The sequence below is a fragment of the Phoxinus phoxinus genome, assembly GCF_949152265.1.
Source record: "Phoxinus phoxinus genome assembly, chromosome: 12".
In the NCBI taxonomy this organism is placed as follows: domain Eukaryota; kingdom Metazoa; phylum Chordata; class Actinopteri; order Cypriniformes; family Leuciscidae; genus Phoxinus; species Phoxinus phoxinus.
Window position 1 is genome coordinate 8,388,227 of NC_136887.1, and position 14,767 is coordinate 8,402,993.

The 14,767-nt window shown below is 38.9% G+C and overlaps 1 protein-coding gene across 4 annotated transcripts in view; it reads left to right on the forward strand.

Moving 5' to 3' along the window:
• rps6kal (ribosomal protein S6 kinase a, like) overlaps positions 1-14,767 on the forward strand; it is a 40,512-nt gene that overhangs the window by 20,735 nt on the left and 5,010 nt on the right. The window contains exons 10-19 of one of the 4 annotated variants that reach the window (XM_079630076.1): positions 5,568-5,638; positions 5,778-5,866; positions 5,980-6,044; positions 8,189-8,291; positions 8,398-8,525; positions 11,262-11,384; positions 12,123-12,212; positions 12,303-12,461; positions 14,044-14,223; positions 14,308-14,384. In XM_079630076.1, the coding sequence (XP_079486202.1) occupies positions 5,568-5,638; positions 5,778-5,866; positions 5,980-6,044; positions 8,189-8,291; positions 8,398-8,525; positions 11,262-11,384; positions 12,123-12,212; positions 12,303-12,461; positions 14,044-14,223; positions 14,308-14,384 (1,085 nt within the window). The remainder of the gene's footprint in view (positions 1-5,567; positions 5,639-5,777; positions 5,867-5,979; positions 6,045-8,188; positions 8,292-8,397; positions 8,526-11,261; positions 11,385-12,122; positions 12,213-12,302; positions 12,462-14,043; positions 14,224-14,307; positions 14,385-14,767) is intronic. The other 3 variants (XM_079630078.1, XM_079630077.1, XM_079630079.1) reach the window with 3 other exon arrangements.

Below are 14,767 nucleotides of genomic sequence, written 5' to 3' on the forward strand. Positions count from 1 at the left end.
AGGTGCAACAGGGATAGCATCACAGTTATCGTGATGAACGCAGGATGTCCTGTCCGAGCGGGAAGGACTTGATTTAGGGCTAGAAATACAGATTAGCACAATTGATGTAGTGCTACTCGCTCTCCCTCTTGACCTTTTTTACACAAATGAAACTTCTTTTGTCTGTCGTAAAGAAGCTCCACTATAATGTTTACAATCCAATACAGTGTAGATTGTTGAAATAAAGTAAATACAACCATATAACAGGTTTGAGCAGTAAAGGTGTGTCACATTTTCTGCGAAAGTGTGTGTAAAAAATAAATAAATAAAAAGGTAGTTGTCGGCAGCGTAGTGATGTATGAAGCACAGCTCACACACAAGTCACTTCTAGAGGATGGCTACCCGACCCGAGCCCGATGGGCCGGGTTCGGACAGATATTTAGAAATGATGTTCTGGTCTGGTTCAGTCACATCAGCGCGATAAGGCATTGAACATTTTAAATTTAAAACGGCTTATTATGTAGGTAGCCAATGTGCCTGATGCTTTCACTTGATGCAAACGATAATTTTTGCGATTAAAATGCATGTAAAATATTACCATAACATCGGTCTTCCTGTGTGCGGAAATTTGTTTATGTAGCCGTACTTGGGCTCGGACATAAATATCTTTTTGCCTGTTTGGCTCGGGTCGGGTTCGGTTACTGCTCTGTCGGACGTGGGCTCGGACAGAAAATTTCGGCCCGATCCGCACTCTAGTCACTGCCAAACCATGCAGTTTTCTGTTGGAGAGAACTTTCCCGCTCTGTCAAACTCCCGATTGTGCTGATTCCTTTTGGAAAGATTTTGCCTGTGAGCAGTGGTAAATTGTGACCGGATCTTAAGGCCCCGTTCACACCGCCAGCGTCTCTTCACTGCGAGTCGCTTGTGGCCGTTCCCAGTGCTGTTGCTCTAATGCTATTGGTAGACTGCATGTCTGGCCATATCTTTAGAAAAAGTCACAAATGATATATAAAACTAATATCATTCTAATTTAACCAGGAATTAGATTTAAAATAATAGCATTATGCTGCTCATTCATTCATACTGTCAAAAATTACTAAAACGTTATTTGAATTTAACACATTTTCTCGTCCCTAATAATCAACATACAATTTTGTATGTACAATATACATACAAAAATACAGTTAGTTAATCATAAAATTTAGGGCATAACATATCGCCGGCGTTGGGTCGTCTCTTCACAGCCGTCGAGTCGTCTCATCACAGGCATTGGGGCATCTGAAGTCTCCATGAGAGGCTGGATACATAACTGGAGCTGACGAACTCTATTTGAGTTATAGGGACAGGCGTCCCGAGATAACAACAAAAAAGGCAGATGGGAAATAATTAGCGTAGCTGCTGTTCATAATATGAATGCATTTGATCTGATTTAACTGTAGTATAAAAGGTATGAGATGCATCATGTGAATGCTTGGCTAAAGAGATGCGTCTTTAATCTAGTTTTAAACTGGGAGAGCGAGTCTGAGCCTCGAACAATATCAGGAAGGCTATTCCAGAGTTTAGGAGCTAGATGTGAAAACGCCCTCCCTCCTTTAGTGGACTTAGATATCCTAGGTACGACCAGAAGCCTCGAATTTAGCGATCTTAAAGAGCGCGATGGATTATATGGCGATAGAAGATCTCTTAAATACACAGGAGCTAAACCATTTAGGGCTTTATAGGTCAGTAACAATACTTTGTAATTGATACGGAACTTAATAGGTAACCAGTGTAGAGATGATAAAATTGGTGTTATATGATCATATTTTCTTGACCTAGTAAGAACTCTAGCAGCTGCATTTTGGACTAACTGTAGCTTGTTTACGGAGGATGCAGGACAACCAGCTAATAAAGCATTACAGTAATCTAGTCTCGAGGTCATGAATGCATGAACTAACTTTTCTGCATCAGAAACAGATAGCATGTTACGTAGCTTAGCAATGTTTCTAAGGTGGAAAAAGGCTGTTCTTGTGACATTTGAAATATGATTTTCAAAAGACAAGTTGCGGTCTAGTATAACACCCAGGTCTTTTACTGTAGAGGATAAAGTAACAGGACGTCCATCTAGATTAAGGTTGTATTGTAAGAGGTTTTGTGGGCAGTTTTTTGGACCAATCAGTAATACCTCTGTTTTATCTGAATTTAATAGAAGAAAATTACACGTCATCCAATATTTTATTTCTTTAACACACTCTGTCAATTTAGATAATTTAGTGTTATCATCTGGTCTTGATGAAATATATAATTGAGTGTCATCAGCATAACAGTGGAAACTTATTCCATGTTTTCTTATAATATTACCAAGTGGCAGCATATAATTTGAGAATAGCAGGGGGCCTAATACAGATCCCTGCGGCACTCCATAATTTACTGACGTTATCTTTGATTTTTCCCCATTTAAATGGACAAAATGGTAACGGTCTGATAGGTACGATCTAAACCAGCTTAATGCCTGTCCCTGAACACCAGTGTAATTTTGAAGTCGATCTAAGAGTATTTTATGATCTATAGTGTCGAACGCAGCACTAAGATCGAGTAAAACTAGTATTGAGATACAGCCTTGGTCAGAAGCTAAAAGTAAATCATTAGTGATTTTAACGAGCACAGTTTCAGTGCTATGGTGCGGCCTGAATCCAGACTGAAACTTTTCATAGATATCATTTTCTTGCAAGAAAGAGCACAATTGAGCGGACACAACTTTTTCTAGTATTTTAGACATAAATGGAAGATTTGAAATGGGTCTGTAATTTGCTAGGTTATTTGGATCTAATTGTGGTTTCTTAATAAGAGGTTTTATAACTGCCAGCTTGAATGTTTTTGGAACATGTCCTAAAGATAGAGACGAGTTAATAATATTGAGAAGAGGCTCTTCCACTACAGGTAACACTTCTTTCAGTAGTTTAGTGGGTATTGGATCTAATAAACATGTTGTTGGTTTAGATGCAGGGATAAGTTTATTTAGCTCTTCCTGTCCTATAGTTGTAAAGCGCTGTAATTGTTCTTGAGGGGCGATAATTGAGGCTGAATCATAAGACGCTGTCAAAGATTGTACATTTACAATTGTGTTTCTGATGCTTTCTATTTTCTCAGTGAAGAAATTCATGAAATCATTACTATTAAAATGTAAAGGAATAATTTGGTCAGGTGATGTCTGTTTATTTGTTAATCTAGCCACGGTGTTAAATAAAAACCTTGGATTGTTTTGGTTATTTTCTATTAGTTTGCGGAGATGCTCAGCCCTGGCTGCTTTTAGAGCCTTTTTATAACGTGACATACTGTCTTTCCACGCGATTCTAAAGACCTCTAAATTAGTTTGTTTCCATTTGCGCTCTAAGTTACGAGTTTCTCTCTTGATAACATGCGTAGCACTGCACATGGTGCTTTAGTTTTCTCTCTAACCTTTTTAATCTAATTGGTGCAACAATTTCTAATGTACTAGAGAGAATGGTGCTCATACTGCTAGTCATTTCCTCTAGCTCATCTGTTAGTTTGGGTTCACTGAGAAGCTGAGATAGATCAGGTAAGCTATTCAAGAATCTATCTATAGTAGTTGGAAGGATTGTTCTGCCTGGTCGATAACGCGGCGCAACATGACACATTTCAGCCGTACGTAGTATGCAAGATACCATGTAATGATCAGTGACATCATCACTTTGCGGTAAAATATCTATATCGGTTGGATCGGTTCCATATGATATAATTAAATCTAGAGTATGATTAAGACGAAGAGTGGGACCACTAACGTTTTGCTTGACCCCAAAGGAGTTTAATAAATCTGTAAACGCAGCCCCTAACGCATCATTTGTGTTATCAACAACGTGTATGTTGAAATCTCCAACAATTATTGCCTTATCGACATTGACCAATAGATCTGAGAGAAAATCTGCAAACTCTTTTAGGAAATCAGCGTAAGGCCCTGGCGGTCTATATACAGTAGCCAAGGCTAGAGATAATAGGGATTTCTTTCTTACATCTAGGAGCGTAACATTTAGCACAAGTACTTCAAACGAATTAAACCTGTGGCCTGTTTTCTGAGTAACATTAAGAGTATCTCTGTAGATTGTTGCAACACCGCCGCCACGACCAATCAGACGGGGCTCATGCTTATAACCGTATCCTGGTGGAGTGGACTCATTAAGACCGAAATAATCATTCGATTTAAGCCAGGTTTCAGTAAGGCAAAGTACATCGAAGCTATTATCTGTGACCATTTCATTTACAATAACCGCCTTAGGTGTAAGCGATCTAATGTTTAGAAGACCTAGCTTTAGAAATTGTTTTTGTTCACTAATATTGAGATTTTCTGGTTTAATCACAATTCGATGTTTCTTAGATCCTACAGTAGATTTATTGTTTGGCCTCACTAAACGAGGAATAGACACAGTTTCTATAAAGTGTTTTACACTGGTACTTATATCAATTAATTTGGGACAGCAAAGAATGTGATTTGGACTTTGACTTACTAGTCATATGGTGTGTAACGTCTTGGAGATGTTGTCCGACAGAACAGCCGCTCCGATTCTGCTGGGGTGCAGGCCATCAGCACGGTAGAGCCTAGGTCGCTCCCAAAACAGATTCCAATTATTTACAAAGAGCAGTCTCTGTTCATTACACCATAACATTAACCATTCATTTAGTGCAAACAATCTACTAAAGTAAACATTTCTGAACTTTTGTCGTGTGTCTTGCGTCACTTGACACGCCTACATTCTGTCGCCAGCGGTCACTTCGCTCGTGTCGGCAGCTCTCCATAGAAAATGAAAGGGATCATGTCGCTGGCAGTGAGAAAGGGGCTTAAGTCATCCTAAGTAGGTCAGCGGTGTTCGCTCGTCATATACAGTTTATACATAGTTCAAAAGATTACGTTTTTTAATTTTCTTTCGATTACTTTTTTTATCAATAGCATCTCTAGATGATGTATACCAAATTTCATGCAATCAGACAAACAACATTGGACAAGTTAAGGCGTTTAAAAAAATCTGGAAAATATTCTGCATATGATGAAAAAATATAAAACGTAATCTGGGAAGTTGGTTATGACAGTTTGATGCAGGGGAATTTAATGAGTGTTAGCTAGAGTAAGTTTGCTTTCAGAAGAAAGGGTTATTTATTTAGTGTCGTTGCTGTCATTTTGCATGCTTTTAAGTAATCAATTGTTTCCTCATTTATTACTTCTAGCTGTGCCTTGTTGACCATTACCAGTCCTTGTCTGTTTAAGCTCTTGCATTTCCTATGTTCTTTGTCAGGCCTTGTTCCATGTGGACACATACAGGTCTAGAGTTATAAGCCAAACCGTAAATGTATGTATTACCTTTTTGAGACATTTTTTATGAGGTGAGTGCCTGGTCTTTATTGACGAAAAAAACAGACACTCGAGGCATCTTCAGTGTGACGCATGGTCTTGATATCTGTTATACCAAGTGTATTGACTGAAAGAGATCATTTACCTTGAAATCACATATTGGATTCCCAGACAGTCGTGCTTTGATAATTTGCCCAAGTAAATGTGGTTTGTCGCCTTGTTTGATGGTTGATTTATTTTTTTCCAGTTTGAAATGCTGACCGGCACACTACCGTTCCAAGGGAAGGACAGGAATGAGACTATGAACATGATTCTCAAGTGAGTGTGATGATTAATTGGTCAAATCTCTTCTCAAGGCTGCCAGATAGAAAAATGGCTATGATGACCATGCACATAAAATGCTGGTAATGTTACTTTTTCTGATTTTTTTCCTTTTTCTTTATTTCCTGTACATCAGAGCAAAGCTGGGAATGCCACAGTTTTTAAGTTTGGAAGCACAAAGTCTTTTACGAATGCTCTTCAAAAGAAATCCATCAAATCGTTTAGGTAAGTCAATGTTTCTTTTCACAGTTTGTGAAAACACTAGACCATGGGTTGTTGAATTTTAATAGAAACAAACTGTCACCATTAAGGTAATCATCATAACTGGTCTGTTGCAGGAGCAGGTCCTGACGGAGTGGAGGAGATCAAGCGACACACGTTTTTCTCCACCATTGACTGGAATGTAAGAATCAGTTAATCCCAGTTGCACACTGTTTAAGTCCTCCATCCTCCATTGCTTGAGTGTGTGGTCAGACTGTGTTGATTTTTGATCACATCACTTGTGTTTGATTAGTGGTTACACATACACCATATGGACAAGAGTATTGGGACACCTGACCATTAGACCAACAGGGATTGTAATGTCTATGTTCTAAGTATGGAGTTGGTCCTCCCTTTGCAGTTATTACAGCTTCAAAATCTTGCGGAAAGCTTTCCTAGAAGAGTGGAAGTGTTTCTTTTGGGAATCTACTCTTCCAGTAGAGCAATTGTGATGTCAGTCACTGATGTTGGACAAGAAGACCTTGCTTGAAATCTCCGTTCCAGTTCATCCCAAAGGTGTTTGATGGGGTGAAGGTCAGGGCTCTGTGTGGGCTAGTCAAGTTCTTGCACACCAAACTGTCTTGATGGACCTTGCTTTGTGCACTGGGGCAAAGTCATGCTGGAATAGAAAAAGGCCTTTACAAAACTGGTCACACAAAGTTGGAAGAACTGCAATGTCTTGGTATGCTGACGCATTAAGATTTCTCTTCACTGGATGTTACATCGCTAAAATGGCTTTGGGCATGAGGGAACACAACATAAAATAAATTGATTAATTCCCGGATAGTTTAACCCTGTTAACGTGGGCGCTGGTGCAAAAGAACATGAGAACAAAGGGAGTTCAAATCAAGAAAATGATTATATTTATTCATTACAACAAAGTGCACAAAGAGAGAGAGACTAGAAGAAAAAAACATACCGTACCCAGGGAGTAGGAACCTGAGCGGGGCTAAACCAAATAAATAAATAAAACAAAACCCGCAATCTAAATACATCCCCATCCCAATAAACTACTAATACAACAAGAAAAGAAGATGCAACAAAAACAAAGTTGACGGCGTTCAACACCCTAATCTATACTACGTAAAAAAAATGAAAACATACAATAGTGGCACCCGCTCCTTACCTAGTGTCTTAACAACGTGCTTTCCTAGATGTTGCGAAATGGAAGTCACGTGACATGCTTTCCTGGTCACTACTCCCTGGTCTGTTGTAAAGCAAAATGCAAAGAAAACATAAAGACTCAAAGTTTCAACTTAAGACAAAAACAACAAACCAAAAGAAAACAAACTGTTAATTTGAAATTATAAACTGTGAACAAAGAATAAAAAAGAACGAAAACAAGACACGCCAACAACACATGACAAAACAAAAGGATCCGCTCCCTCTCTCTCTCTTCCGCTTCCGGTCTGCGTCAGACTCTTGGTGATGTGCTTTACACCGCTCCATCCTACGCTTGACATTGTACTTGGTGATGTAAGGCTTGCATGCAGCAGCTCGGTCATGGAAACCCATTCCACGAAGCTCCCGGCGCACAGTTTTTGTGCTGATATTAATGCCAGTAGAAGTCTCTGGAACCAGCGGATTAATACATGGTCTTCTGCTTTGTTGCTGCTGTTCTTAAATGCTTCCACTTTCCAATAATACCTCTCACAGTTGACTCTGGAGTATCTAGCAGGGATGAAATTTCATGAACTGACTTATTGCAGAGGTGGTATCCTATCACAGTACCACTATTGAGTTCACTGAGCTCTTCAGAACGACCCTTTTTTAAATTGTTTTTCCCACAAGTTTTTGTAAATGTAGACTGCATGGCTTGATGTTTGATTGATTTCATACACATGTGGCAATGAGTCTGATTGAAACACCTTAGTTCAATAATTAAGAGATCTGTCCCAATACTTTTGTCCATATAGTGTAAGTGACTGTTGTAAGTAATGCAGCCTTTCTGAAATTGTCATTTCTGATGATTAACATGAATGTAATAGCATTAGATTGCAACAGTAATAACGCAAATAAGGATCAATTTGAAAAGGAAAGGTTGGCAGTAGGATACGTGGACACTCTTTGAAGGGTGAACAGTCTGAAGTCTCACGTTTAGCTCTGACTTTTGTGGTCATATGCAAAAAAAAAAAAATGCTTCACTCAGAAATCCATCACATTGCAGAAGAATGGGATTTGAATGCCATTTCATGTTGACCTAAGTCTGGCTGATGATTAGGACTTACCTTTTTGTGTGTCAAGTGGAACATATTATTTGAGTAACGTGTTATTGTGTCTGTGCAGAAACTGTACAGACGAGAACTTCAGCCTCCATTCAAACCTGCTGCAGGGAAAGCAGATGACACCTTCTGCTTCGACCCAGAATTCACAGCCAAAACTCCCAAAGGTACGACGGAGAACGTGTTCATGAGAGATTACAGCGCTGACACATGTGTCTGCTAGCGGTTCTAAGATGACTTGAGTTGTATTTTGTGTGTGTTTCCTGTGGGCAGATTCTCCAGGCATTCCTCCCAGTGCAAACGCTCACCAGCTCTTTAAAGGCTTCAGTTTTGTAGCTCCAGCCCCGCTGGAGGAAGGCAGCAAAAGTTCCCCACTAGTCAACATTCTCCCCATAGTGCAGGTAAATCACAATATCTCTTTAATTCAGTTAGTTATATATGCATTGTTTATATTTTTTGTGCTTTCAAAAGTTTTAGATTGTTAATCTTTTTTTGGTTTTAGTCTCTTCTGCTCACCAAGGCTGCATTTATTTGATCCAAAATACAACAAAAACAGTCATTTTGTAAATATTTTTACAATTTAAAAACCTGTTTTCTATTTAAATGTTATTAAAATGCAATTTATTCCTGTGATCAAAGCTGAATTTTCAGCATCATTACTCCAGTCTTCAGTGTCACATGATTCATTCTAATATGCGGATTTGATGCTCAAGAAACATCTATCATATTATCAATGTTGAAACCAGTTGTGTACAATTCTTTAAAAATGTCTTTACTGTCACTTTTGATCAATTTAATGCTATCACACTTCAGGTCCACGAAGACGACGAGGAAGAGTAAAGGAAGTAGAGTAGCTAGGCAACTTTACTAAACAATACAAAAGAGTATAATACAAACAATACAAAAATCTTTGTGTTTAACACCAGACAAATAACCGAGGAGACTGAGGGCACTATAAACACAAGATGACAAACTGAAATACAATCAGGTGTGCTCTAAGTAATGAAACAATGAGTCACCATAGCAACAGATGATGAGCGGGAACACATGACAAAGGGGAGCAGGAAGACACAGAGAAGCAAACTTAGGGTTTACACGACAACAATGTGCTAAAAACGGGAACGTGTTTTCTTTGTACAGACGACAACGTTATGAAAATGATCCCAGTTCACACGGATCCGCGAAATCGACTAATAACGCTGTATTATGCTGCCAGACAAGTGTTGGCGATGTCACTTTGCAAAGAAAGATTACTCGCCTGCGCACATACGCATTATTTTACGACAGTGCACTCAAGCAGAGCGCACATGCCTATAGACAGAAATTACATAATCTATCGTGTGTTTTTTTGGAATCAATCTTGAAGGAATCAATCTTGAAAATACTGTACCGTATTTTCCGGAGTATAAGTCGCATCAGTCAAAAAATGCGTCATGAAGAAGAAAAAAACATAAGTCGCACTGGACTATAAGTTTATTCAGGTTATTTAGAAATTTATTTCACAAAATCCAAGACCAAGAACAGACATTTAATCTGGAAAGGATTATTCAGCTCCGCAATAGCACACAGAACAACAGGCTGAATAGTGTCCGGCATGTTAACGTAACACAGGGTTTCCCGCAGCACTTTGGAACTGAGGCGGCCACCTAAGCAACACACGCCTGCCGCCTTAACTACGTCGTCAACAAAATTTATATGAGCGATATCCGCCGCATTACTCTGTCCTGTTTAGAGCTTAGATTCTCTGCCCGAGCCCGATTGGTGAATTTCCCGCCGCTATACTCGGGCCGGGCCCGTGATCTAGAGACGTGCAGCGCGGGACTAGATTTGATGGCCGAGTGCGAGCGTGAGCGGTAATGCACTCACTATGTGTGTGCGGTTGCGGGAGAATAAAACGATTAAATAGAAATATCTATGAATAAAACATATAAAAACTAATAAGTTATTCATCTGTTGCAGAAAAGCAACAAGAACAACTAGAACAAAATAGAAACGATTTACAGGCCAGAGTTTCTATTTGTAACATGTTTGCAGCGTTGAGCAATGTAGCCAATCACAGACATGTGTTGATTTCTTGAACGCAATGGCCAATCAGAAGCATTTAAGATAGAATCCCCTTCACGGCTCAAACTGACTTTTTGTTCAGTGCTGAATTCTGCATGCTGGCAAATCCTCTAAAAGATATTATGAAAGATTCATTATGCAGTCAGCTTCATTGATAATTACAGAGATGTATAGTCCGGAAAATACGGTACGTACTTTGTCTTCTGGGTAAATTTTATCTTCACAAAGCCAGAAACATTTACAGTAATCCATCCTCTGATATAAAGTCCCCTTTTTACTTACTTTAAGTAAATGTCAAAACCTTTGAACACAAAGTTTTTGAAATTATGCATCATCCTTGAGTCTGTTGTAAGAAACCTTTAATCTAAAAAAGCCTATAGACTAAACACACAATAGCCTACGCATGTATGACGTCACCGTTTTTGTTGTTTACATGGAGACCGTTTTCAATGAATGGCCAAAGCACATAAAAAGGCTTACGTTTTTAGTTAAAAAAGGTGTCGTGTAAACGGCCCCTGAGTGTTCTTGAAAACGAAACCAAAACACACTGAAAACGTGACGCACATCCTTGATGATTAAAAGTATTAAATTCTTTCCCAAAAAAAATTCTCACTGACCCCAAACTTTTGAATGCTAGTGTATATTATGTTACAAAAGCTTTCTATTTCAGATAAATGCTGCTTCTATTCAAAGAATCCTGATTTTTTTTATATATATATAACAGTTTTGCATATATATATATATATATATATATATACACACACACACACACACACACACACTTTGAGTTAAGAAAATGCTAGAAACATAATAATCACTGCAATAATGATCCAATCATAGACTCTTAAGCATTTGCCTATTTAAATCCAATCTGCAACTCTTTTTTTTGGCTGCAAAAGACTGTATTTCTTTGCCATCACTGGATTTTTTTTTTTTTAATAAATGCAGCCTTGGTGAACATCATTATCGGTTTTCACAAACAAAAAATGGTACAAATGCCAAACTTTTGATTGATAGTCTATGTATGCATACATGTTTGTATAGATTGTAAATGCAGTTGTGTGCTGTGACAGATGCATGGTGGCTCAGCTCAGTTCTCTGACATGTACGAGCTAAAGGAGGACATCGGCGTCGGCTCATACTCCATATGCAAACGCTGCATACACAGGGTCACCGCCATGGAGTTTGCTGTGAAGGTGAGATGACATGACCTCAAAAGAATGATTTCTGATGCATCACTAGCCCCTTTCACACAGCAATCCCGGTCAATTTCCGTAGAATTGGCAGAACGACTTTACCGGTAAATAAAAAAATGTGCTGTTCACACAAGCAACCGCGTTCTAGCTTTTTACCGGGAACAGACCAATCACACATCAGCTCCAAAATACCGGTAAACTCTGTGAGGATGTCATTAACCGGAAGTTTCCTGAAGAAGGCTAGTTATTTTATCATGCGTGACGGTATCGCTAACAGTTGTTGACGCATCTCTTTATCCACCCGGACGAGGAGAACTGCTTTAGTTTCGGTATCACTACAATTTGAAGACATTTGTAAACAGCGCTGAGTAAACGTGTCATAATTTTATGAATGGTTCAGAGCTGTTGCTTTTTCAACAGCTTCTGATTGGCCCAAAACGCTTTTTACGTTGGCCTCGTACGTGCAAAAATCCCGGTAATCTTCATTCCGCGTTCACACACTGCATATACCGGTTATTAACTGGTAATGTTACAACTTCCCTTACTGGTAAATTGGCGGAACAATTCACTGGTATATTCGAAAAGGTCCTGTTCACACATGATCTGTTACCGGAAATGTATTGGTAATTTACCAGTAAAGACTGAATGTGTGAAAGGGGCTAATGAGTCAACTTTCTCATGAACGTGTATGTCCATGCTGTGTTCTGGTGTGATGTTTTCACTGATTGTGTTAAATAGATCATTGACAAAAGTAAGCGAGACCCATCGGAGGAGATTGAGATCCTGATGCGGTATGGCCAGCATCCCAACATCATCACACTGAAGGATGTGAGTGACTTGACTCTGGTCTCAAACGTCTCAGCTCTGTGTTAGAGTAACTAAGGTCTCATTGTGTGTGTGTGTGTGTGTGTCACTCAGGTGTATGACGAGGGTCGTTTCGTGTATCTAGTGACGGAGCTCATGAAGGGCGGTGAGCTGCTGGATAAGATCCTGAGGCAGAAGTTCTTCTCTGAGCGCGAGGCCAGCGCTGTGCTGTACACTATCACCAAAACTGTGGACTACCTGCACTGCCAGGGGGTGAGACACACACACACACACACATTGTGATTGTGTAAGGCTTCTGGTGTCAGCTGCTTCCGGTTATTCTAGCTGTACAAAAAAAGTCTGGTATTGCAAACTGGTCCATGTATTATTTTAATGTATTATTGTAATCACAAACACTGGTTGTAGTGCAAATTGTTTTACCGTTTACTACACTATTATTCTTTTAGTTATTTACATATTGCTGCTAGTGAATCAAACGGACAAAGAAGCCTGATTAAAACATCAATAACAACAAATATCGAGGGAATCCCCAAAACGTGAGAAGATTCCGCATTAATTTAGTGTAAGTGGCGATTGATAGTGAATAATAATATAACAGAATATATAATGTGCTGATAGTAATAAAGTAATAAAGTTTGTGCTGTTGAGGCTCGCGCAGCTTCATGAGGAGAAATGGAAACAAGTGAGGGCCGCTCACAGAAAGAAACTGTTAACATACTGGTAAAAATTACAGTTTTTATATTTATAACATATATTACAGTTAAGCAACATTACATGACCAAGAGTGAATACCATCACGACTGAAAATGTGACACGGATTTCATATATTAAGTCACTTGAGCCTCATTCCTGAACGTATCAGCAGTTTGAGCGAATCGTCTGAATAAATGACTCTCATTACACGGTCACATGACGCCACCTACTGGTGGATTAGTTTCATGTTTAAAAGTATCATTCTTTCCAACAAAAGTATCATTCTTTCTTATTTGTATATTCAAAAAATATTTTAAACAATTTCATAACATTATTTAATGCAGTTGTAATTTTTCAGTGTAATTTGTTTAACTTCATTGGTAACAGCTCTGTAGTGTCTTATAATAAATTTGATCAATAAATTAAATTATAATAAATTTGATCAATAAATTAAATTATAATAATAATTTAATTTATTGATCAAATTTAAGAATTTCAAATGAAAGATGAAGCATATATTTAAAATGAGTAGGGAAAAATTGTCTTTTATAAAGGTTTTAAATATGCCAAAGCTGACTGAAAACTGATGCGAATATTGCTTCAGAATAAAGTATATTTACAACACAAAATACAAAAAATCTTATTTTTTTCTGGACAAGCACATGACAAAGGCTTAATGTCGAGCCCTGCAATACGCATATCGCAATCTGAATGATTTTAATAGGCTACTGCAAAAAGTCAAAGTTTTAGGTCAACGCATATAACAGAGAACTTGATGTTAAAAAGAGTTAAGTGCTATAAACTGTGGAAAACAAATAATTGCTCACGCTCTATATAACACACACCTGAAGCGCGCACACAGAAAGCCGTTTCTTTGACAGCGCGTGATCCTGAATTCATCTCTCTTTCGCTGCTTATTGCACTCAAACGGTCAAATACTTGACTGCACGAAAATATGGACGATTAAGGCTTATTAGGTCCCCTAAGGCCCCTGGTGGTCACTGGCCTCCTGCTCGAGAACCATTGTTTTAGACCTCTGCTTTGATTTTTAATCTTAAAGATGTAATTGATTCATATCACCCAGCCCTGTTAACTAGTGTGAATGATGATAAGCCACTGGAATGAACTGGTGTTGTGACAGGCTGTGTTCCTGACGCAGGTGGTGCATAGGGACCTGAAGCCCAGCAACATCCTCTACATGGACGATTCAGGAAACCCGGACTCCATACGCATCTGTGACTTTGGCTTTGCCAAGCAACTGAGAGGAGACAACGGACTGCTGCTCACACCCTGTTACACCGCCAACTTCGTGGCTCCTGAAGTGAGGAATCCACTGCTCTGCACGTTCGTCATGTCCAGAGCGTGTCCTGAATTAAAGTGACAGGCTTTGTCTGTTGTGTTGCAGGTACTGATGCGTCAGGGTTATGACGCTGCCTGTGATATCTGGAGTCTGGGAGTCCTGCTCTACACCATGTTGGCGGGGTCAGTGGGACAGTCAAGTTTTTATCAATAACAGTGCAAAATTCATAGAAAAAGTTTGCATAGTTTGCTGTCTTGCATTGGCCTTTTACAGATAAAATGGGGTGCGTTAGGGCTCCGGGATTTCGATTTTTATTTTTTATTTTTAAGACTGAAATCTGCTTTATTACTAATCAGTTTAATGTTGATTGAAATCATTTAAATGAAATGCTTGGTAGTGTTAAATTTGAAAGGAGGGCAATCACTGCCTATTCAGAATGTAATGAACAGGGTTTGAAATTAAAGGATTAGTTCACTTTTAAAGTGAAAATTCTGTCATCATATACTCACCCTTAAGTTGTTTCAAACCTGTATGAGTTTCTTTCCTCTGCTGAACACAAAGGAAG